Below are 26266 nucleotides of genomic sequence, written 5' to 3' on the forward strand. Positions count from 1 at the left end.
ACGTGAATGTGCCAGCCCTGAGTGCCATACGCCTCGCATTTTTGCCTGCAAACACAACGGCTGTTTTGCAGCCAATGGACCAAGGCATCATCAAGAATGTTAAAGTCCTGTACAGGCGGCACCTCCTCGAGCGCATGATTTTGTGTATGGATAGCTCCACAAAGTACGAGGTGAGCCTGCTTAGTGCCATCCACATGTTGGCGCGAGCATGGGATCGTGTGAAGCAAGAAACAATCGCAAACTGCTTCAGGGCTTGCGATTTTGTGGCAGCTTCTTCGGAGGATTCCTCTGAAATTTCAGCGGAGGAAGTGTCAACAAGCGAGCTTGACGGCACTGATTTTGGTGATGCTCTCGGGGACGTCAATTTTGAAGATTACGTCGCCGTAGACAAGGCGGTCGAAACGTGCGGTGCGCTGACGGTTAGCGAAATTGTAGAGATTATTCGGCCCGAGGAAGCGACCCAGAAAAGCGACGATGACGTTGAAAGCGAGCCGCAACCTAAGGCTGCCGATGTAGCTGCGGGCCTTGCTCGCGGAGCGCTTCTTTGCCGCTGAAGGTAACGCGGAAGAAGCGTTCCGCCACATCTACAGCCTGCAGAACTTGCTTTCAGCAGCGCGATTCGGCAAGAAGCAAAGCAAGATGACCGACTATTTTTCTTAGAGAAAATATTCAATTTCGCCACAAATAAAGTGCTGTTTCTTGTGTTTTGTGCCTAATTGGAAGTTCGTTCAATTCGAAGTTTTTGCGGTCCCCGTGAACTTCGTATTAACGGGAGTCGACTGTATTCTTGCTACCATCCGAGAACAATAAATTGATCCTAACGTAGAAGGGTCCAGTCACCGTCATTGAAAAGAGAAGCGACCTTGATTACGTCATTGACTTCGGCCCGCGAAGAAGTACATTTCATACAAACTTACTAAAAATATATAAGATGTTCCTTGCCGTCGGCTGAACAGCAAGCTACTGTAGCAGTCAACACCCGAGAAGATGAAGGGAACGAACCACCATTTGTTGCACTGAACAAGAAATAAACGTACCAAGACGTCGAAATTGCCCCTGAATTACTTGATGAGCAAGCCGGAGAAGTGAAGGAAACGTCTACGTTCCAAGACATATTTTTGGACGTACCTGGAAAAACCCACCTCGTAGAATGCCAGCTAAATGCGGCAACGGATACGCCGGTGCACGTCTGGCAATATCCGGTACCTATGCAATTGAAAAGGCTATAGAAAATGAAGTCCAGGAAATGCTAAAGCAAGGAATTATTGAACCGTCGAACTCGAAATACCAGTCCCCGGTGGTGGTAGTGAAGAAGAAAGGCGGCAGCATGCGTTTGTGCATTGATTTTAGACAACTAAATTGTGTGGTCATCATGGATAACAAGCCTATACCCACGAGTAGACATGATGTTCACCAAGCTGGGTAGGAGTCTGTGCTTTTCCAAGTTTGACTTTATGAAAGGGTATTTAGAAGGGCCCATGCATCTTCGTCGGGTCTATATCAGTTCTGCTTTATGCCTTTTGGTATTAAGACAGCTTCAGCTGTTTTCACAAGGCTTATGACAAAGGAAGCGGACGGTATCCCCAATATCTACCACTTTTTCGACGACGTCTTAATTGCCACCGAAACATGGGAAAAACATGTGCACACCCTTCGGTGTTTCTTCCAGCAAGTCAAAAACGCCGGTCTAACTCTCAGGCCCTCCAAAAGTGAAGTTGGGTTCACCTCCGTGAAATTTTTAGGGCATGTTGTAGGCCATGGTGCCCTACGCCCAGAGATCGTGACCCTTGAGAAAATTATACCGCTCATATGCCAACTCCTACAAAAGAAGTCCGATCATTTTTGGGCCTTACCAGATACTATCGACACTTCGTGCCCAATTATTCCAAAGTATCAGCGTCCCTCACAAAACTGACCTGCAAGCATGCGCCTAATTAACTGGTCTGGGAGCGGAATCACCAGGAAGCCTTTGACGAACTAGCACAATTACTTTCTGAACAGCCCATTCTACGATCTCCAGATTTAGAACAGCCGTTTGTCCTACGTACATATGCATCATCGACAAGCCTCGGAGCTGTCCTCCTGTAACGTCACAGTGGTGTTATGCACCTGAATGCATATGCAAATAGGAAGCTGCTGCCCAGAGGAGCACACTACTCCACCATAGAACAGGAAGGCCTCACCCTTGTCTGGGCCATCCAAAACTTTCATGTCTATCTTTATGGCAAGCACTTCCTGCTATAAACTGACCATGAACAACTTTCATACATTAACTCCGTCAAGCATGTGAACCACAGAGTATTGCGCTGGAGGTTACGAATTATGGAATATGACTTCACTGTCGAATACATCAAAGGTAGTGACAATATTGGGGCCGACTACCTAAGCAGAGTGTCCATCCAAGTTTATATGTGTGTACATAGCTTCAGTTACTGTTTATATACAAGTGAGTGTTTTTTTAATACTGTGGCAACTGTGTGCAGTCTCTGTGCTATGTGTCAGTGCAACAAGACCTCCTGCTTCATGCCCCCTCTGCATGGCTAAATTTTTTAAAGCGAAACAACCTTCTTGTGTGAGGGGTAGTTTGGTGAAAGGCGACGCCGATGGCAACGACACATGCAGCATGACGTAGGAAACAAGAGCACGAGGGTTGGTGGCAGAAGAAAAAAGGAAGAAGAGACGAGCGATTGGGCAGCGTTAACCAGAAGGGCCGAGCAAGGTTTGTGGAAGGAGTCCCGAGAGGGCTACCCGGCTGGGCAGCCTCGCGATGGGTCATGAGCCACCGAACCGAGGTCCTGTCCGTGTCCCCTGCGTGGCCGGGTCCTGAGATCTTGCAGATCCTGTGCGCTCAAGAGTCTGGTAGTCTCGCAGTTCAGGCGGCGGAATCTTGAGCCACCAACCCAGCAGCTGTCACCGCGTCCCCACGGCCTACCCAAGCCGCCTCCGACGCATTCGGCAGGCCAATGAAAGTTCCTACCACACGTGAGCGACCACTGGGGGGAGGTAGTATGCCGCGATGCCCGGACTTTGCGCGTTATTGGGCGTGTGACTGAACTCCGCAGTGTGCCACGTCGTAAGGCTTTGTACGCTAGAAGATACTCTGTGCTAGAAAATATTACTTGTTTATGGTGCAAGAGAATAGTGTGAATTATATGTCCACCTGTGCAACCTGTCCCATTACCGCCTTCGAGTCTTCTCACCGTACCGCTAGTCAACAAACGTGATGGTCCACCTGATTACTTTACATCTCCTCTTTCTACCGTACTATTTCCCCTCTAGGCTGTTGCATGTCAGTGCAAAATTAAGCGCTGCAACTTCAGCAATGCTTTTGCGGGAGGCTAACGTGCAAATATGGCTGTGCAGAGGGTATTGTGTTGGTGACCAGGGAGCTCCAGAGGGCATTGTGGGCACGGCCACGAAGTTCTCACCAGAAATGGCTCACAGATGCCTCTGCTGCATCCCCACCATGTACATCCTACGTGTTCTCTCCCCGACGTGGCGTGCAAGGCAAGCGACAGCCAGCAGCAGCAGCAGTGCACAAGTTGAGCGAAGAGGCAAGGAGAGTGCCGCTCTAATATTAGGTGTCCAAAAGATTGGTTGGTGACTTTTGCATTCTTCCTATCAGAATGCATATTTTGAGTCATGTGCAGAGAAACTTTTACTTTGCCACAAGCAGTACCATGTCAAATTTCACATTTTCGATCGCACATAAAGCGTGGCCGCGCATATTTCAATATGTGTTGTCCCCACAACATTATAGTATTGAGGTTCTACTGTATGGTGCCCCAGAGACCTCATCACCTATTCGTTACAGACACTGCATCTTCAGTTGGTGTCGATCAATGTTATCTACTTGATTCCACGCAGTGAACTCGCTATACAAGTATATTATTTAAGAATCTCTTTACATAATACATGTGGTGCTAGAGCAGACGACTCATAGGTTACCTAATTAAATTTTATCTTTTGACAGAATGCTGCACACGCATTGGTGCTTGTGTTGCACTGCTGCTTTGCATTTTATGCTAGCGTGGAAGCTTGAGCAAATTGTGAAGCTTGCGTGCCGATGGATAGCTGTAAAGCACAAAAAGAACACAGCTGTGAAGAGTTGCATCATTGGCTGTGGAGGGCAAGGGAACTGTCAGCTGCCACATTCCTTATTTTGCTCGCATCATTTATGCATACACTACTGCCAATGCTGCAACTGCCTGCTCAGAATAAACGAAGCAGTTATTATGGGCAGAAGCAAATGTGAATGGATGCACTTTGCTATGGCAGCTAAATGTATAGCAACTTTCGGAGACATCACGAAACCATTCATACCATTATCAGTAGAAAAGAAGACTGAATATCTTCTCATGCATTAAACAAAATGCCTTCTATTAAACAGGCTTCAAAAGTTCCCGTGTGGTTTTTCTTCCAAAGGGAGTGCACAAGTGGTGTGGAAAAAAAGAGACCGGAAAGATACACTTGTTCACCTAGCAATGCACGCATGCCTCGTAGAATGTTTCGGGTGGTTAAGTACGGCTGTGAAAACTGGATATAAATGTAGTGTTAGAATTTCGCACTGTGTGTGTTGTGCCTTCTTTATCCATCTTGTGCCTACGCTATAAATGACATGATGTGGATGGTGTCCAAATTTATCTTGCTGGGGAGTAATTTCTCTAAGCTTAGAGGCAACGATTCACCATTGCCTCTGAATGAGTTGTGCAGTTAAAGAATAAATTGTGGAATTCAGTTGCATAATGAAAGAAGATGAGAGAGGAAACATTTATTTTCAGCAGCCTTCAGTGCAGGTAAAACCTTGCTTATTGATATATGATACATATTCACACAAAGACGTGGGGCTCCCGCACTGCAGGACGGCATGCGCAGAGGTCGGCGCTACGAAAGACGATGAAGTGCGTAAGCTGCACGCTCTTCTTCTGGCTCGCCACTAAAGAGAAGCGTATATTCTGCAAGACTCCGTCTCCAATCTACGTTACATTTTTCTGGTGGAGGTGCTGGGTACATGCTACCACTCCCAGATTTATTTATTTTATTTATTTATTTATTTATTTACCCACAGCGCCACAGTGGCATTACAGTCGAACAATGTCTACAAGCCCAGTACGATGTCCGGTCGAGCTGACGCCTATGCACGTACGGACAAGCCGCCGACTTCAAGGACTGCCGCCTGAGCACAAACCTCTACCCAATCAAGTCAGGAGGATGAATACATCGGTTCCATCATCTTCTTCGACCGTGCCGACCGAGCTCTTCCTCAACCAGCTGCAAATCCCCACGTCCTTCCATGGGGACACCTTCGAGGATGTAGAGGACTGACTCGATCACTTTGAGCATGTCGCAGAATACAACGGCTGGACTCCAGAGCACAAGCTACGCAACGCCTACTTTGCCCTCGAGGACTGTGCGCGGACATGTGTTGAGAACCGTGAGGCGGCCCTATCGACATGGGACAAATTCCGACGGCAGCTAATCGGCACATACGCCAGCCTCGATCACAAGGAGCGAGCTGAATCTGCAATTCAGTCGAGAGTACAGCGGCCGAACGAAAGCGTCGCAATGTTTGTTGAAGATATGTGCCGACTTTTCCGATGCGCGGATCCGTCTATGCCGGAAAAAAAGAAGCTCAGGAACTTGATGCGCGGTGTCAAGCAAGAATTATTCGGAGCCCTAATACGCAATCCACCAAAGACCGTTGCAGAGTTTCTCGCGGAAGCCGTATCAATGAAAAAGCCACTCCAGCAGTGAACAAGGCAGTACAACCGCGACGTGTCGACCCTATCGCGTGACTCTCTCGCTATACCTCTAGACAATACCGGCGCCTTGCGGGAGCTCATAAGGCTTATCATTCGAGAAAAGCTCCAAAACATTCAGGTGGCTCCAGCATCGGTTCAGCGACTCGCTCTGGCTGAGGTCGTCCGGGAGGAAATAGGCAGGCAGTTCAAGTTTCAGAGCGAAGCGAGACACCACAGCACGAGGTACGGCAGCCACCACCTCGCATCCCGTATGCGGAAGCTGCGCGAAGTTCGTTGTCCCCAATTTTTGGCGATGTGAGCGACGTCCTGGACTTTCATGCTTTGCGCGCCATTGAACAAGCAACTGTTGACTTCAGGCCTCACCGCACGCCATTCATGGCTGAAACACGACCACCCCGCAAGAGCGACGTATGGCGCACTGCATACCGGAGGCCCTTGTGTTTTCATTGCGGTGAAGTTGATCATCTCTACACGGCGTGTCCTTACCGCCAAGCTGGGCTCCGTGGATTTTCACTGAATGCGCCGTGCCCGCGCAATGGTGAACGCCCCCTGAAGATTTACGCATACCTCGCGGCCGCCAGAACCTCGTTTGCCCCACGATTCCGTGAAGCCCGGTCACCGTCACCAGCCTGATACAAGTCTTCCAGCCCCCTATTCACGCCGAGAGCAACAAGGCGTCGCTCACCAGCCCAGCCTCCCGGGAAAACTGAATCCAGCGACTTGCGGAGATGAGGTCGCTGACGTTGCGAACGCTGAAGATCCTCCACTACGACGACGGCAATATGACGTAATTGAGACACAGAGAAAGCAGTGTAGTTCCGTGTCAGTATCCTGCGACGTAACAGTTACCATAGATGACCACGAAGTCACGGCGTTAATCGACACGGGTGCGAACAGGTCTGTTATGAGCCAGAATCTCGCGTGTATACTGAACAAATTTCGACGCAATGGACCGAAACTCAGATTCGTACTGCAGGAGGGCATCTCCTAACTCCAATGGGCCGGTGCACGGCACGAGTCAACATTCGGGGATTCACGTTCATCGGCGACTTCCTCATTCTTCCTGAATGTTCGAAGGATCTTATACTCGGCATGGATTTCCTTCAAGCGAATAGTGCCATCATCGACCTGTAAGAGTCTAGAGTCAGCTTCACTACTACGCAAGCCATAGCGAACAGTAATGACAACGACCGTGACATCGCGCTTCGCGTAGCTGACGATCTCGTCACCTTGCCACCCAAGAGCAGTGTGCTTACCCTTGTCCGATGCGACGTGGAGGACGACGCCGAAGGAATTGCTGAGGCAAACATGCCCCTGCTTGTTGAGCAACACATTTGTACAGCCAGAGGGCTTATTCAGGTGCGAAACAAATGTTCAGTTGTTTTTCTAACAAACTTTAGCAACGAGAATCGGCATGTACCACGAGGAACGACAATCACATTTCTTCGCGAAATCACTGATGTTACTGACATTGCCACATTGGAAACCGCATCGTCTCAGCAATCTGAGTTACCCAGCCGAACAGAATGGATTCACGTTAACACCGCTCTGCCAGACCATCAGAAAGACCGTCTACTAAGTCTCGTGGATGAATCTGTGAACTGTTTTTCAACGTCATCCAAAGTGCGGCGCACGTCCATCACAAAGCACGCATTATTACGGACGAGCCCGCACGTCCTGTTCGTCAGCATCCCTACAGAGTGTCTCCAGTGGAAAGGGAAGCGATTAAGCATCAGCTGAAAGAGATGCTCCAAGACGACGTGATCCAGCCATCCACCAGCCTGTGGGCCTTCCCTATAGTGTTAGTCAGAAAGAAAGACAACAGACTACGTTTCTGTGTAGATTACAGAAAGTTGAACCGGTGTCACCAAGCGCGATGTTTATTTATTGCCACGCATCGACGACGCATTGGATCGTCTACAGCATGCCAAGTTTTTTTCTTCGTTGGATCTTAAATCAGGGTATTGGCAAATCGAAGATGATGAACAGGGTCGTGAAAAGACAGCGTTTGTGACACCTGACGGGCTTTATGAGTTCAAAGTTCTTCCCTTCGGTCTCTTTTCCGCAACTGCCACCTTTCAGCGGTTGATGGATACCGTGCTTTCCAAACTCAAATGGCAAACCTGCCTCGTATACTTGGACGACGTCGTCATGTTCTCGAGCACGTTTGACGAATATCTCGCACAACTCGAGAGTGTCCTCGCTGTGATCCATACTGCCGGCCTCACCATCAAGCCTGAAAAATGCTACTTCGGGTTCCAAGAGCTCAAATTTCTTGGCCATGTCGTTGGTCCTGAAGGCGTCTGAACAGACCCCGACAAGTTAGCTGCCGTCTCCGAGTTTTCGCCACCCACAGACAAGAAGGCTGTCCAACGCTTCCTTTGTTTGTGCGCATATTATAGGCGTTTCGTCGAGGGATTCTCGAGAATTGCTGAGCCTCTGACACGGCTTGCACGCAACGATACGCCTTTCATTTGGGCGGACGAGCAGCAGCAGTCGTTCAATGAATTGCGCAAGCGTTTGCAAGAGGCCCCAATACTTGCTCATTTCGACGAAGACGCTGACACTGAAATTCATACTGACGCCAGCAATGCAGGTCTCGGCTCAGTTCTTGTGCAGTGGCAAGCTGGTGCGGAACGCACCATTGCTTATGCAAGCCGTAGTCTCACCAAGGCTGACATAAACTACTCAACCACTGAAAAAGAATGCTTAGCAGTTGTGTGGGCAATTGGTAAATTCCGACCCTACTAGTACGGTTGACCTTTTAAGGCTGTCAGTGACCACTACGCGCTGTGCTGGCTTGCCAACCTCAAGGATACTTCAGGCAGACTAGCTCGTTGGAGCCTGCGCTTACAAGAGTACGATATTACAGTTGTCTACCGATCTGGAAGGAAGCACAGTGACGCTGACTGTCACGCACCACTCTCCATGACGTCATCGGACCCTGACCATCACTTGCCATTTGTCGGCTTTATCGACGCCATAAAGATGGCTGAGCACGAGCGCACTGACGGTGAGCTGCTGCCGCTGATGGAGCACCTCCAAGGAGTTGAAGGTGTTTTACCCTGCTCGCTCGTGCGCGGCTTATCATCATGCTACTTGCACAACAACGTCCTTTACAGGAAAAACTGCGGAAGCACGCCCAATACGTACCTCCTTGTCGTGCCGTCGGCCCTCCGCCAAGACGTATTGTAGGCCTGCCATGATGAGCCATGCGCGGGACACCTGGGATCGCTAAGACATTAGCAAGGATACGACAGTAGTATTACTGGCCCCGGCTTTATTCTTCTGTGCAACGGTACGTGAAGACCTGCCGCGATTGTCAGTGCCACTAAAAACCACCAGTTAAACCGGCTGGCTTTCCCCACCCTGTGGACCCTCCTCAAGCACCGTTCCAACAAATAGGAATGAATCTACTTGGGCCTGTCAGGATTGGGGGCTCAATCCCATCGCTCGAGATCCGTTGCCAAGATTGGAGTCCGGCATGAATTCGAAAGTAGCTGGCCCATGCCGTCGTCCAACTTATCCACGCTGAGGACGTTGATGAAGGGAAGAACTGCTTCTCATCGAGAACGAGGTATATGGGTTTATTTACAGTATTTAAATCAGGCTAACATGACTGCTTGAGAAAAAGTGTGTCAGTCCAACATGACTGCACGAGAGAAGTGTATCAGTATAACATGACTGCTCAAGAGAAGTGTGTCGAGCATTCGCACCACAGCAGTTTTTATACACTCGGTCCTTCCGCGATACAAGGTGACGCGAACGTTTGATTACTCATTCTCAACTTGCCGCCGCCCCGCAGAACAGTTTACGTACACATAGGCACACACATTCCAATGTCCGGCGCCGACGCCGGAGGGGTCCCGTTCCAGGAAGCTCGGAGCCATGGTGGGTAGCTCGTTGTCCAGCGTCCAGGAAGGCGTGTGGGAAGCAACAAATTCCAGCGGCAGCTTGCTCACGCGTAGCAAATCAGGTACGCGCTGGAGAGCTCCGGCACAATAGTTCGCCCGCCGAACTCGTTTCCTCACAATGGCGATGGGGCTGGAGGAATGGCGGCGGTTTTCAGCACAAAGCCCGCTTCATCGAACGCATCCTAGGTGCAGCGACGGAGAGTGGGGGGTGCGTGTCTTGTTCCCCGGTCGTAACTGGGTGGCAATCTGGCAGTGCAGCTCGCCATTCTTAAAAGCGCCTCCATGGCCCAAAAAATGTCGACTGTCTAGCGCTGACAACCGCTAGGCAGGAAGAGAACGGCTGGTGGTCAGGGGGGGGATTGATGTCTTGGCTCGCAGCGACCACTTGTGTATTGATGTCACCGCCCCAAAACATCCAACAAGGACAGGCAACTGCAAAATGAACCCCACAACACGGCTCTGCGCCGAGATGACGTGCATTGGCTCTCACTTTAGACTGGCTAGGCTTCAAAAAAACAACACCATAAGTGCAGAAACAAAAAAATGCTGCATTTCGCTATGCCAATTTCTGAAGCAAATTCCTGCTGTCAAATTCAGCAATCATGCAGGGAATCCTGCTAAATGAGAGGGGATCTTCTTCGCTTAATAAAATTAACACTAGTAACCCTAACATTTAGGCGGGACCCTCAAACGCAGAATTCAAATTAGCCTGCTCAAAGCATCAGCATTGCTATGCGACTTTCCCTTCTTATACCTAACGAAGAAGTTGTACTCTTGGAGACTGAGGCTCCATCGGAGCAAGCGGCCATTTTTGTGTGACATTTGATTGAGCCACGTCAGAGGACAGTGGTCTGTCTCGAAGATGAACTTCGCTCCGTACAAGTAACACGACAACTTCTGGGCGGCCCAAACCAAACAAGCGCATTCCTTCTCTGAAGCGCTGTAAGCTTCCTCTCTTATATTTAGTTTACGGCTGGCATAGAGGATAGGATGCTCCTCGTTATCGTCGCCGACCTGACTAAGTACCACGCCCATACCTCTGTCGCTTGCGTCGCATTGAACTATGAATTCCTTTGTGTAGTCTGGCGCGCGAGGCACAGGGCGAGAAACCAATAGCGTTTTCAAAGTTTGGAAAGCGTTCTCTTTGTCCTTATCCCAGTGTACGTTACTCGGTGCTCCCTTTCGGAGGGCGTCTGTTAATTGACTTGCCAATTGCGAGTAATTCGGAATGTACCGTTGATAGTACCCCACAAGTCCCAAAAATGAACGAAGGTCCGTTTTCGTGCGCGGCTGAGAAAAATCTCTAATCGTCGCTATTTTCAGCTCAGCCGGCCGTCTCATGCCCTGACCGACAACATGGCCCAGATAAGTAACCTGCGAACAACCAAACCTACACTTTTCCGCTTTCATCGTTAAGCCGGCTTCCCTCAACTGTGAGAACACCTGTTTGAGGTGCGATACGTGTTGTTCCCAGCTGTCCGAAAAAACGGCCACATCATCAAGATAAGGTAAGGCGAACTCCTGCAAGTCCTTTAGGACAATATCCATTAACTTAGAGAAGCTAAACGGCGCGTTCTTCAGCCCGAAGCTGAGTGCGAGAGGGCGAAAAGTGCCTACAGGCGAGATGAATGCGGCATAGCGGCTGGCACTTTCTGAAAGGGGAACTTGCCAGTATCCCCGCACGAGATCTATAGTTGAAATGTATTTAGCAGCGCTAACTCTTTCAATTCGTTCCTCAATGTTGGATATCGGGTACAGCTGATCCCTAGCGATGGCATTTAACTTCTTGTAGTCAACACACGGACGAGGGTCCTTGCTAGGGGTTCTACGAGTATTAGCGGTGACGTGTAGTCACTCTCTGCGGGCTCAATAACTCCCAACTCTAGCATGCGCTGTATCTCTGCCTCCATAATATCTCTCTGTCTTGGAGACACCCTGTAAGGCTTTAATCTTACTGGTTCGGTTGATGTCAGCTCTATTTCAACCATTATTAGTTCGGTTCTACCTGGCTGATCGCTGAACCTGTCGATATATTCCCCTAACACCTCTTTTAGCTCATCTAGCCTTTCGGGTCTTAGAGCATGCGAGCTTACCGAGTGTTCTACTACTTCTAGGCCGATTTCAGAGTTGGAGGTCGCCCTATACTCCTTTTAACTTGGTACTAGTGCCATCCTGCTCTTTGATGGTATAGTTAACGACTCCGCTCCGCTCTACATACGGCTTCATCAAATTACAGTGATATATCCTCACTTCCTTTCTGCGACCGGGCATTTTCAGAGCATAGTTGGTATCTGAAAGTTTGTGCAACACTTTAACGGGCCCGTCCCAGTGAACTTCAAGCTTGTTCTTTCTTGAAGGTTTGAGGATCATTACCTGGTCTCCGGCGTTAAACGTACGAAGCCCCGCATTCTTGTCGTAATAGAATTTGGCGTTCTTTTGAGCTACTCCCATGTTCTTTCCGACTAGTTCTTGGGTTGCGCTTAGCCGTTCCAGCAAATTTAGCACGTATTCCACCACTGTTGGACTCTCCCCTCTTTCCTCCCACATCTTTCTTATCATTCTCAGTGGAGAACGGAGTGTCCTCCTATACACTAGCTCTGCTGGCGAGAACCCTGTCGATCAATGTGGAACCGTTCGCAAAGCAAGCAAAGTTAATGAGAGCAGCATTCCGGGCAAGTTGGAAATCCATTGCTTAAATGATATTGCGCGACATAAAAACGACACGAACGTGAGAGAAGACGACACACCAAGCTTGGTGTGTCGTCTTCTCTCACGTTCGTGTCGTTTTTATGTCGCGCAATATCATTTAAGCAAACAAAGTTGCCGGCAGACAGTTCTCCCAGTCCTCCTTGTGCTCGTAACAGAGCGCACGCAAAACTCGCTTAAGCACTGAATGCCACCTCTCTACACTGTTTGGCTGTGGGTGATAGACATAACTGTGTATTAACCTTACCCCGCACTTTTGCAAGAATGTGGAAGTCAGTGCGCTCGTGAATACTGACCCTTGATCTGCCTGAATTTCGGCTGGAAACCCAACTCGTGCAAACACTGTCAAAAGCGCGTCTACTACTTCGGTGGAGCTGAGCTCTTTCAGAGGGATTGCTTCTGGAAACTTTGTAGCCGGACACAGCATGGTAAACAAGTACATGTAGGCCGATTTTGTTTTTGGAAGGTGCCTTCCGTGTCTATTACAAGCCGTCTGAAAGGCTCTGTTATTAAGGGCACTACCTTCAGTGGAGCTTTCCATGTCTCTCCTGCATGGTTTACCAGAACGCTGGCAGGCTTCGCATGATCTTACAAAGTTCTCTACGTCTTTGAAACAGCCAGGCCAGTAGTATTCCATAAGCAATCTTTCCTTTGATTTGTTTATGCCTAGGTGGCCGGACCACCCATTTTCATGACAGAGACTCAAACGGTCCTCCCTATATTTAGTAGGTACGACTAACTGATCTAGAATCCTACCCTTTCGATCTCTGTAGTGCCGATACAACAATCCTCCTATCTTATGTATCGTCACGTTGCGCCTAGCAATGCCTTCTTTAGCTGTGTCGCGTAATTTAGCTAAGCCCTCATCATTTTTTTGCTCGGCTGCCAATGACTCTCTATCCACACGTAAGAGCTGAACAAAGTTATTTGAGGCCGGTGATAATAACGACCCTGTCTCACTTGTGAGTGCGTCAGCTTGCTTTTCCTGCAGGCTTGAACTTTGACACTCTAGTGCGACGCTCTCATTGAACTGGTCAGCTGGCAGGCTTTCCTCAACTGTTTTTTCATCACACGAGCCTAGCTCGGATTCGGTTATTGCAGTTATCTCCTTTGCTACTTCCGCTGGAGCAGCTTGTGCATATTCGGCCGAAAGCGACGCGATTTTACGAGCTTGGCCTCGCGTCAATGCCTGTACTACCCCCTCTCCCAGTTTAAGCCCTTTTTCACGCAGTAACTGATTTGAACGATTCGAAAAGATGTAAGGGTACTGCAGTGACAAAAATTTGAAAACTGCAGCCTCAGTCTCTAGCTCCCCGAATGGTCCACTGATTTTGACTTTGGCCATGGGCAGACACACTCTGTGTTCTTCTACAACCTGTCTGATCCATGCTACTTCTCCGGTGAAGTCATCTACCATCACGTAAGACAGATGGACAATGTCCATCGTGGCGGCACTGTCTCTTAGCACTCGGCATGGTTTGTCATTAACTTGCAGGTCGTGAAGATATGGACTTTAAAGTTCAATATTCTCGTCTTTTTCCTCTACGTAGGAGAAAGCTACGCTGGGCTTCCCGCAGTTTGCAACTATATGTCGCAGTTTGTGGCATTTGTAACAGCGAATTGGTCTAAAAGATTCGAATTTTCTTTTCTGTTATTTTTGTGCGGTTTCTCCGTTAAATTTCTCCTCGCTCTTTCCTGCGGGCTTTTCTTCCATGTCTACAGGCTCCGATCGTCTAGTCTGCGAACCCTTATTGAACGGAAAAGGTTTCCGCGGTCCATTTCGACCGTCCCAGTTTCCGTCCTCGGCGCTCAACTTTCTACGCGTTTCGTACTCTTCGGCTAATTCAGCCGCCCTTTCCACAGTGTTTACATTCCCTCTGTCTTGCACCCACAGTTTCACAGCTTGGGGGATGATTTTGTAAAACTGCTCTAGACACATGCATTCAATGATCCTGTCTCTGGTGTCGTACGTTTCCGCGCTTTTCAGCCACTCGACTAGGTTGGCCTTTAAGCTATATGCAAACTCCGGATATCCCCCGCTATCTTTCTTGCGTGCGCTCCTAAACCTTTGCCGAAAAGCTTCGGCTGAAAGGCGCTATTTCTTCAGGAGACTACCCTTAACTTTTGCATAATCATATGCATCCTGTGCACTCAATCAGGCGATTAATTCCGCCGCCTCACACGGCAACGTAGACAGCAACCGCTGTGGCCATGTACTCGGGCCGAAGTTCATCTTTTCGCAAGTCCTTTCAAAATTGCTTAGGAACAAGCCTATGTCGGTCTCGACCTCAAATGGCTTTAATAGTCTGTCCATGCGGTACGATCCCGTCTCACTTGATCGTCCCAGATCGCATTAACTTCCTTGAGACAACTCCAAATGTTTGCTTTCAAGTTCAAGTTGCATTTTTCTTAACTCGCGATTTTTATCGCGTTCCTCTCTTTCTCTTACCCGTTCTTCTCTGTCCTGTTCTTCTCTTTCTCTGTCCCGTTTCTCTCTTTTTTTCAAAAGTTCAAACCCCGTTTCAATTTCTTCCTCACTGGCCTTTTCGAAAATTAGCTTCAATAATTCCGATTTTAGCATTTCCTTGCGTACATCTAGGCCAAGTTCCTCACCAACAGTCAACAATTCGTCTCTCAGCAGTGTGCTTAACTACATGATTGCTGCTTTACTGCCTTGGTCCTGCTCGCTAAATCTGGCTAGGAAAACACAACCTAGCTAACACTCAACAATCTAGCTTCACTATTGTTCTAAACACAGCAACCACAAAATGAAGCCTAGAGTCAAAGCAAGAACCAAGCACTCACCGCAGTCACAGCACCACGTCGCAAAGCCCATCTCACTGCTGTCAGCCAGTTGTCAGGATTGGGGGCTCAATCCCATCGCTCGTGATCCGTTGTCAAGATTGGAGTCCGGCATGAATGCGAAAGTAGCTGGCCCATGCCGTTGTCCAACTTATCCACGCTGAGGACGTTGATGAAGGGAAGGACTGCTTCTCATCGAGAACGAGGAATATGGGTTTATTTACAGCATTTATATCAGTCTAACGTGACTGTTTGAGAAAGCACACCAGTCTAACATGACTGCTTGAGAGAGAGTGTCTCAGTCCAACGTGAATGCTTAATGAAAGTGTGTCGAGCATCCGCACAACACCGGTTTTAAACACTCCGTCCTCCCGCGATACAAGGAGACGCGAACGTTCGTTTAGTCATCGCAAACTAGCCGCCTCTCCGCAGGACGGTTTAAACACACACATGCACACACACACACACGTGTTCACGGTCGGAAACCGACACCACACGAATTTCGTAGAACTCGGAGCCGTTCCGTGTAGCGCGTTGTCTTGCGTCTTGGTCGGTGCGTGGGAAGGAGCCTCCGTCGGCGTTCGCGCGGCAACTCCCCCGCCGGTAGGAGATCAGGTCCGCGTTGTCGTGTTGCGCACAAAGCCTGCTTCGTCGAACTTCTTCAGTCACAACGCATCCTAGCTGAAGCGACGCAGAGTGGAGGATGCGCGTATTGTTACCGCCACAAAGTCGATTTAGTCACGCGGTGGCTAGAGGTTGGCGGCGACGCTCCCGGAATGTTGCCTCTACAGTCGCAACTGGTTGGCAAAACTTGCACTGCAGCTGGCCGTTCTTAACAGCATCTTCGCGGAATGAAAAATCAGACTTCTTTCTTTCTCTTTTCTTTTTGTGGCTTATGTGTACAAAGACCCACCCCATCTTTCTTTTTGTAGCGCTTCTTTGGCGTGGTGAGAAGCTTCGGTGGGGATGAAGATCATCCTACAATCACGCACTTTGGCTAGATATTCAGGCTCGTGAGCCTAAACAGCGCGAAACGTTAAGACGACAGGAAGAAATACACGACATTTAGAAACGCAGCTTCTGCGCTTCGCTGTATGCGTTTCTTCCTTTGGTGCAGTTTACCCTTCTTTCAGTATTAACGAACTGGCGCGATAAATCTTATTGCTGTAGGTGGATACCGCTTTCTCGTGGTATCACTAATTCGGACAAGGGAGAACGCCAGCGAGCGTGAAACACGCGCAAACTGCCCGTCCGCACGAGCTCAAGGCTGTGACGAGGCGTCTGCAGTGGAGCCCGATGGAACAGCGTTGCCCTCTGGCGGCTTTCACAGAAGTGGCGACAGCGGCTGTAAGCGCGCGGGCGGGTAGTTTTATAACTGCCTAGCTACTAGCTAATCTAGTAACGTTGCTTCGATACAACCAGGGTAGACGCGACGATGTGTGACGTCCATTACAATACCGGCGCCTGCGTGTTTGTCTGGACGCCCATCCGTCACCGTGGACTCTCGGAAAAGTTGATCCGCTGGTATTTTGGTCCCTACAAGGTTACACGCCGCTTCAGTGATGTGACTTACGAAGTCGTCCCCTACAGTTCTGACCCCGGTTCGCTTCGTCGTCGTCCTCACACAGAAGTTGTTCATGTAGTGCGCATGAAACCATACTATGCGCGTACGAGAACACCGAGATGCAACTGAGGAGCTTCGTTTTCTTATGTCGCTGAAAGAACTTTTTTGACGCGACCGAGACGGTCGCTTTTCGCATGGGGGGCAATTGACACAAAGATGTGGGGCTCCCGCACACCAGGATGGCGCGCGCAAAGGTCGGCGCCACGAAAGACGAAGTGCGTAAGCTGGATGCTCTTGTTCTGGCCCGCCATTAAAGAGAAGCATATATTTTGCAAGACTTCGTCTCCAATCTACGTTACAATATAAATGTCATACTTGTTGGAGTTGAGAAAACAGTTAAGTACAGTGGTGCTGTACCAGTGACTGATGTCTTTGTTGTGAGCTCCAGTGTTTTGATATAATTGAACATGGTGGTCAAAGCAGACGCACTGTTGTAACCTCGGTGCTGTGGCTTCGTGAAACTGAGTTAGGAATAGCATCATGTTGCCAAAGCCGCCATCTTTCCTTCACACACTTTTTTTGTTCCTTAGAAGTCCTAGATTAAGTCTGAACCTGTTGTACTTGCATAAGGTTGTGCCCTGAAGCTATATGGTCATGACCAAGTAGGAAAGTGCAGGTATTTTTGGTTAAATAATCTAATAACACTGACAGTGTATGGGTCAGAAGCGAAGCCATCACAGTCTCCTCATTTATACAGAGCTTTCTCCAGTTGAAGGAGTCCGAACAATTTATTAAATGTAATAATAAGTAGTAATAGAATATTGTACTATTGGCATTTTTAATAACCGAAGCATTGGCTGGTGCTCCTACCATTTGCAGTGTTGGAAGTATCTCGTGGCTGGCAGCTTTTTTAAATTTTATGTTGTAACAATGTGTAGGAACACAGGTTACTGAAACAACTATATTTATTAAAGGCAAACCTGTGCCCACAACTCAGTCACTACTGTCATGAAAACGCCTGTTAGTCACATTCCAAACTGGCCTTGAACTGTCTTCTACTTTCTTCTCGCATGGTCCCTCGTGCACATGGTGCATGCGAGCTGGGTCAAACCGGCTACTTGTACCATGGTGATCGCTGCCTGTTGTCACTGAACTACAACTACACTGAACTACATTTCACAGCGCGCACAGTGTCCAATACGAACGGTGATGGGTGCACTACTTGAATATGGCCAAGTTGTCACGGCAGTATGTTGTAATGACCTAGTGCAACTGGTAAATGATTTACCAGGGCGTGTGTGTTCAACCAGATCTTAGATTTTTCACGTAACGTCATTTTCAAGTACTTTAACTACAGGATGGTCATGCCCTCTTTTTTTGTGGTTTTCTAAGTTGGCGGTGTACCACATTTAAATTGTGCATATGCTTACAGTGTTGCTTTGGATGCAGAAGTGCAGGTTGATGGTAGGATCCACCGGCCAGAGCAGGAGTATGTGTTTCCAGTTGGAGAGCCCCTGCGACTGAGCGTGCTTCTCCGCAATGTCTCACGTGAGTATTAGATTACAGGTGAAACTTGATTTAACGAAATGATGACCACACTCGAATTATTTTGTTAAATCTGGAAGTTCGTAAAATCGAGAAAGGGAATGTTCGGTCCTTCGAAATCTAAAATTGTAATAAAGTGACACCAAAACGCTACCACGGCACTGTATTCGCCATAAAGAGGGCTTCCTGTAGCTTCTCGCGTGGTGTAGTCTTCAAGTTCTTTTTCTTAAATATGTTCTCAGACGAAGCAGCACGAATTATGGCGTCCTTTCCTTAATCTTCAAGATGGTTGAAAGAGTACTGATCGGGATGCTATGTTCGGCGGCCACGTCGCATTTCTTGCGTCCACTTGTGACAGCTTGAATCATGTCTGCCTTTTCTTCAAGTTTATGCACTTTCTTTTTTATGGAAGGCTCCTTATCGGGGCAACGCAGGTCATGTAGACGGTCACGTAAACCTCGAACAAGACGCCGATGAGCAAAGACGCGGAGAACGAACGCAGTGATTGTGGAGCAGGCCGAGCAAGAAAGTTGCGAGGAGATGATCAGTGCCATCTGTCGCATAAACCATGACATAACAAAAGCAACCACCGCTGCCCCTAGCGTCATCTGGTGTGTAAGAGCGCTGCCGACTGCCGAGTCCGTTGTTCCGTGCATGGGCGTAGCGTGCGCAGCCTCATCAAAATAAAATAGGGCCGTGACTGGAGTGCCTAGATGTTTTAACACGATAGCATGAAAGTGCACGAACAAAGAAGAACCAGTCTGTGTCAAAATTAGAGAGAAATCACCGCTTTTTAACTCATTGAAAAACTTCATTAAATCGGCTTTCATGATCAGGTTTGGTGGCCAAGTAAGTTTCGTTAATTCAGGTTGATGACAACATTAAACCCTATGGTGCCTGCCGGGGAATGGAAATTTCTTCATTAGATCGGGAACTTGATAAAATCAAGTTTCACTTGATCGAGTTTTAACTGTAGCTGGTGGGACATAGGAAGGAGGCCTCAATGTCTCATGTGATTGGTGGACGACAATGTGCAGACCTGAGGTATCTCAATAATATATTTTCTTCTTCATGCTGTTCCCATATTTGCCTGTGTTTTCACAATTGTGGAAAGTAGAGCTTGTTGGTCATTCATCATTACTGGTACAGTGCGAAGTAGACCAGGTGGACACTCGCAGTGCCGACTGTCAACAACTTCGAAGATCGAGGCATACAGCATAGTAGAACCTCGCTGATGTGTTTCCGTCATGTGTGTTTCACCGGCACCAACTTCGCAATCGAGAACACAAAAATGTCCCAATAGAATTACGCTCATTTTTTTACCAGTTCATACGGTTCCGGAAAACAAGATTTCATTTTATTGCCTTAATGACCCACGAGGGGTATTACATAAGGGGTGGGTACATTAATTTGGTGAGCAAGTATTAACACAACGAAACATGACTGGTAACATAATTAGCAAAGTTGGATGAGCGCGTGATGGCTGCGATGTCGTTGGGTAGGTCGTTCCAGTCTGCTGCAGTACGGGAAAAAAAAATGATGCGGCGAAAGTGATAGTTCGGCCATGAGGTCGGGAAACTTGAAGCGGATGACGAGTGAGATGAGATATGCGGGCTGGAGGGACGATGTAGGGGGCGCGGCCTAGTGAACTATGGAAAAAATCATTAAATATGCGAAGGCTCGCAATGCGGCAACGAAGTGATCAGGGCAATAAGTCGGATTCAGCTTTCAAAGCTGACACACTTGTGTCGTAAGAATATGATGAATGGATGAATCTGGCTGCTTTGTTTTGGCCTGATTCGAGTGCATTTATATAAGGTAAGCTTGGTGCGGGTTCCCTAATGGGTGAGACATATTCTAATTTTGGTCTTACAAGGGATTTGTACGCTAATAACTTCACATGTTTAGGGGCTTGGCGGAGATGACGTCTTAAAAATCCAAGTGTTTTATTAGCGGATGAAATGATGTTCATAACGTGTGTGCTCCAGGACAAGTCGCCACACAAGGTAATGCCTAGGTACTTGTACGATAGAACCGGTTGTACAGGGACGTTATCTATGACGTATGGGAAATGAAGTGGGTTACGGCGACACGTGAAGGACAAGATTTTACAGTTTTTAGATTTAAGTTCCATTAACCAATTGGCACACCATTCCTGAATGCGGTTAAGGTCGTCTTGAAGAGATGTTTGGTCAGAAGCGTTATTAACCTTGCGATAAATTACACAATCATCGGCGAACATGCGAATATTACTGGAGACATGCGTTGGTAAATCGTTAATATAAATTAGAAACAGAAGCGGACTGAGGACAGAACCTTGCGGGACACCTGACGTTACTGGGATGGGATTGGAGTTGTGGTTGTTAATGGTGACTAGGGTTGTGCGAATATTGAAATTTTCGAATACGAATCGAATACGAATAAGGCGACAAACTGTCTTCGAATATCGAATCGAATATCGAATATATATGTACTAGTAAAAAATTGCGAAACGAGGTAACAATAGCTTTATTACCCTTTTAAAAATAATATTGCATTTTACGAGGCTGCTTCAGGTTAAAGAGGCACTCATTTTAGGTAATGCACTCAGGTAATGTAAGGTAATGCTCTGTCAGGTAAACGCTTGTTACAGATTATCGCGAAGGAAAATTGACTGCTCACCTTGTTCAGAAAGTAAAGGCTCTCTATGCACTGTGACAACATTGGTCCAGGCAACATTTTCTAGGTGCATATTTTATTGCGCATACTTACAAAGCCCGAAAGTACATCATATATTGTTATGAAAGAGCCCTGGAATAAAGCTTGGTAAAAAAATCGAAACTGATCATGTCTCACGGGCCTGATGCAGATAGACTGAAACAGAGCGTACACATTCATAGTAAGGTTCGTTACAGCACTTAAGAGCGCAGTGCAGTAACGCTGTGTCGTCGTTTTGTACCGTCCTTTGTCCTTGTTTTGTGTTGCGCTGTAACGAACCTTACTATAAATCCCAACCAACTGGCCCAACTTGCCATCTTGATGCAGAGCATACAGATAATGAGCGGATCATGTGAAGCTCTCAGTGAATAAACATGCTCTTAAGAGAATGTGGAGCAAGCGTATAATTCGTTAATTGCTAAGTTATTCACAGTCTGTCCGAATATATTCGCCGTTTCGACCATTATTCGGCCGTCCTCGAATATTCGGGAATTTACGAATATGCATTTCTCGAATCGAATACGCTTCGAATAAGGAAAATATTCGATTCGTATTCGAAATTTCGAATGTTCGCACGCCCCTAATGGTGACGTACTGTGAGCGGTTAGTGAAGAATTCTTCTATCCATTTAAATATATTAGAGGGGAGGTTCAAATATGAAAGTTTTAGTAGTAAGCGTTTGTGACGAACCTTGTCGAACGCTTTTGCATAGTCCAGAAAAATAGCATCGGTCTGTAGGTTAGAGTCAAGATTAGCATGTAGCTCATGAATAAAAAATGCCTGCTGTGTTTCGCATGAGAAGTCTTTTCAAAAACCGTGTTGCGCAGAATGGAAAAAGTTGTGACAATCAAGGAAGCTCATCACATTTTAGTAGATGACGTGTTCCGTGAGTTTACAGGGTACGCTGGTAAGAGAAATGGGATGGTAGTTAAGCGGTGAAAATTTTCAACCCAATTTTAAGACTGGAACGACCTTACCGCTATTCCAGTCGCGTGGTAGTTGACCTGATAACAGTGACTGTGAGAAAAGTAAGCATAAAGACTGCGCACCAATATCCTCGTTATTTTTCAAAAGCTTTATGAGTTAATATTGTCAATACCGGATGAAGATGAAATTTTTATGCTTTATATTAGGGACGAAATGCAAGATGACGTGAAGACAACTGATGGCATAGTATAATTTATCACTGACGGTGGTGCTGAAAATGATGGCGGTGTTTCAGTTTCTTTCGTAAATACGGATGAGAAGGCAGAGTTAAACGTAGTAGCTCACTCAGCATCAGTGAAAACTGTGCCTGCTTTGTGAGGGTTATTTGTGGTGCGTCATGCGGATTGATAACTCGCCAGAACTTTCTGGGGTTACTAGTTAGCATATTCGGCAAGTCCGAGTGAAAAAAGGTATGCTTGGCATTAGAAATAGCGGCGAGATATGATCTTGCAGCTTCGTGATATTTTACCCATGCGCTATGCGTCCCCTGAGACTTTGCTGATCGTTAAAGAGGCTTCTTTTTGTTCTCCAAACGTTTCAATGTTTTAATAAACCATGGCTTTTGTGAATTAGAGTGAAAACTAATTTGGGGACTGAATCTATTAGACTTTCTAGTTTGTCTTTGAACAGTAACCAATTTTCTTGAACACTGCGGGAATGAAAACGTGACGAGAAGACTTGAAAAAACGCGTTAAGTTCATTATTTATGGCGTTATAATTTCCTTTGTCATAAAGATGGATGGGTTTATGGTATTTACGGCGCCGGTTTGGCGTGAGGAGAAGGTTAGCGTGAATTACTTAGTCGTCGCTTATTTCAGGTAGGTATGTAATGGGCTGAACGCTGTCTGGGTGATTGGTTAATAAGAGATCTAAAATATTTGCACAGGTCTGTGTTACGCGGGTAGGTTCAAGTATTAACTGAGTAAAGTTGAGGTTGTTCCAGAAATCTAAGAATTCCCTTGTTTCTCCATTGTTAGCTATAGGTGCGGCTGGTTATGCCAGTCAATATTCGGAAAATTAAAATCGCCGAAGAGGAAGGTACGTGCATTAGGATGCTTTGTGGACAGTTGACTTAGTATGTTATTAAGCTGACGCGAAAAATCCTGGCTACTGTGTGGCGGCCTATAACAAACGCCTAGTAAAACTGTGTTAGGTGCTGCGTGAAAGATTAGCCCCAATATTTCGAGGTCAGATGAACCTTGTATTATGGAACATGATAAATCTTGGCTGAGGGCACTGAGTACGCCCCCTCCTCGTGAATCTCTACGGTCTTTCCGAAAAACGTGAAAGTTTGGTAGATCAGTCAGTATTTCGTTGGATGTTACGTCACTACTCAGCCAAGTCTCAGTATAAATAGGTTGCTTGCTTGATGACGAAACAAGGCTAGAAATAATTTCACGCTTAGGAATCAAACTACGAGTGTTAGTGTACATAACGGAGAGCGAGAGGCTAGATAAAGAAGCGTTCTTGGCACGGTTCCCAGACGGTTCACGATGAGGTGATTACTGATCTGATTGTGAGGGCCGAGTTGCTATTTCCTTGACTGTTTGCGCGGTTTCATCGAACATGTAGCGCTTGGGACCAATATGTAATGTCTTGAAATACAGAGCAAACTTTGATCTCTTTTCTTTAGCGAATGCGACTAGGTGCTTTCGCGCATTTTGTATATTGAGGGAAAAGTCCTCGCCGACACTGAAGTTAGTTTACTTAAACTTATGACCATTCGATAATATGGCATCGTTAATCTTAGATGAAGCAAACTTCACGATGATTGGACGAGTGTGGTTAAACTTGTAATGCCCAAGGCGATGGGCGCGTTCAATATTCTCAGGGTTAATTGTTGTACTCAAGTTCTGACAGCAATGGTTGATGACTGTTTCCTCAGAGCCTGCAAAATTTTCGAATGGGTCAGTATCGGGAATGCCATAGAATATAAGAATATTGCGGCGCGAGCGATTTTCTACATCCTCAATTCGCGCATATAGAATGACTAAATGTCGAGTAATCCCAGCACTCTTAGATTTCATTGCTTCGAAATCGGTTTGAAGATCTGAAAAAGCTTGTAAATGGGCCTCCAGATTGGTCATTCGCTTAGTCAAGCCGGCTATGGCAACTTCAGTGAAATTGATCAGAGTTTTGAGGTCTTGTATTTCGAAAATGAGCTTGGTTTGACCGGCGGATATATCTTTTAGTTCAGCAAGCACATCGTCGATAGTGTTAGGGCCTGGGTTAAATTCGACATGACCTGCCAAAAGCAGCGAGGCACGCAAAACATTGCCGCAATCAGCTACAAGAAAAACGCAGCACTGCGGGCTCGGCAGCTGCACTAAGAAATAGTTGTTTTTTTTTGCAAACAGAGAATACTTGTTACCAACCTGCACGACGAATACCAGAGGATTAGTGACTTGTGCCGGAGCACAGCCACCGAGCCCAAAGAGTGGCGAAGGTGGTTGTAGCACTTTTATATGGGCGGGTGATCACTGTGGTGATGCAGCATTCCATTGAGCATCCAGGAATAGAAAACCGGGTAGTGGCATTGTCGGACAGGATGAAGCGTTGATGTCGGGCGGAAGCAGGAATAGGATGCCGTTATCATAGCAGCTGGTTGCTGTAGTCGACACAGTGGCAGGGGAAAGGGCCAGGAGAGCAGCGAAGAGCGCGTTGGCAGCGACGGCAAACACCTGCATGATGACTACCAAAGGATTAGTGACTTGTGCGGTAGCACAGCCACCGAGCCCACCTTATTATTTAACAATAGGTAAATTTGTTGACCACATTTAGTGATACCAAGAAAAGGATGTTGCCGTATTATTCTTGTCTTTCTAAATTGCTTGGCATTGCTATGCTGTGCCTAGGGCCTGCCCTCAGGAAATTCTGCACAACACAATGGAGGCCTCGATGGATACCCAGATTTATTGTCTACATTGGTGATGTCAGTCATGGAATTCGTTGTACAAAAGGTGAAAGGTAGTGCAGCAAGAAAGAAAAACCATACAAGAAAGAAAAACTTCAGCTGTATCAAGTGATATGTTGCTTCTGTTATATCAATCAAAGATGAGATTTCTTTAACCGCTAGTTATCACAAATTTTTTTATTAGTCAGTGCGTGTGTCTGTAACTCTATTTGTGGATCTGCACTATAAATTAAATAAATCAGTTGGAAGTGCCACCTGTGGCGTCATCTGTGTCTTCCTTTTTGTGCGTATAGTAACAGCATCATATTACAGTTGCATGTTTTTCATCCAATGCCAACTAGGTGAGAAGCATTTCATTTGAATGCTTTGGTTGGTTCACAAAATACTGCATTTGTAGGTTTCATATTTTAAAAGAATGGTGTTTTGTCTGTGCTTACTCCTAACGATGGCTGCTGCCTTGTCAAGCTAGTGAAATCAGCAGCTTCTTGCTGCAACTCCTACCTCCTACAAGAAAAATTAACTTATCTGATTTAATTTACTTATGTACCTGCTTCTCAAGCTTTCATTTCTTCCCACAAATCCCCTTTACTCCACACATACTGTACTGCAACAAAGTTCAGTGGACAGCCCAATATAAACACTGAAATGAATACGGAAATAACAAATCAGTTCTGTGGAAGCCCGCAAGGTGGAGGAAATGACATGAAAGGGAAAAGAGAAATGGAAAAGTTGGCATCTATCTTCCTTCGCCGTCGCTCTGCAATTGGCTAGCCTCCTGTTTAGCTAAGGTGGTAGAGCAACGGCGCCGGAATAGCATTGGTCTGGGTTCGAACCTCGGACCAGGACGAATTTTTCTTCAACTGTGAGGTTTTCTTTCTGAGAAACCTCTAAGAGTTTCCTTTATAGCTTTGTGGTACAATTCGGGTTGATGCCAATTTTTCCCTTTCATGTACTTTTCTCCACCTTGCGGGCTTCTGCCGAACCGATTTGCCGTTTCAGCTATCATATCGCATACACCTTGAGTGCAGTTCAAAAATCCTTGGCCTCGTTATCGCTGCAAACATTGCGGCACATGCGATGCGCTCGCAATTGCAGCATGCTGAATTGCTCACATGCAGTATGTCAGTGCCCCTGCATTTACATAGTTTGCAGAGATTCTATGTGTGCATTATGCTGCAGAGAGAAGCTTTCATCACCTCTGGCTGTCTGCTGTTGGCTACCAAGACCGGCAGAATGGTACACTCAGCTACCGGCTCGATTCCAAGGTCATATTCGTTGGCTCTGACAAGCTCTTCATTGAAAAGGTGAACTTCGTTTTTTTTTACATCTGCGCACTAGCTATAACCGCTGCCGCAAAGCTTCAGTGTATTTAGAA

The 26266-nt window shown here is 47.0% G+C and overlaps 2 protein-coding genes and 1 pseudogene across 5 annotated transcripts in view; 1 reads left to right on the forward strand and 2 right to left on the reverse strand.

Annotated features, from left to right (window-relative positions):
* Positions 1–26266, forward strand: part of brun (trafficking protein particle complex subunit brun) — a 663235-nt gene that overhangs the window by 594478 nt on the left and 42491 nt on the right. For all 4 annotated transcript variants that reach the window (XM_070522710.1, XM_070522707.1, XM_070522708.1 and 1 more), the window contains 2 exons: positions 18198–18296; positions 26071–26195. In XM_070522710.1, the coding sequence (XP_070378811.1) occupies positions 18198–18296; positions 26071–26195 (224 nt within the window). The remainder of the gene's footprint in view (positions 1–18197; positions 18297–26070; positions 26196–26266) is intronic.
* LOC139047638 (uncharacterized) lies at positions 13545–14717 on the reverse strand (annotated as a pseudogene).
* LOC139048163 (mitochondrial-processing peptidase subunit alpha) overlaps positions 24554–26266 on the reverse strand; it is a 364881-nt gene continuing 363168 nt past the window's right edge. The window contains exon 15 of the mRNA XM_070522712.1: positions 24554–24658. Within this exon, the coding sequence (XP_070378813.1) occupies positions 24570–24658 (89 nt within the window). The 3' untranslated portion in view covers positions 24554–24569. The remainder of the gene's footprint in view (positions 24659–26266) is intronic.

The sequence above is a fragment of the Dermacentor albipictus genome, chromosome 7, assembly GCF_038994185.2.
Source record: "Dermacentor albipictus isolate Rhodes 1998 colony chromosome 7, USDA_Dalb.pri_finalv2, whole genome shotgun sequence".
NCBI lineage: Eukaryota > Metazoa > Arthropoda > Arachnida > Ixodida > Ixodidae > Dermacentor > Dermacentor albipictus.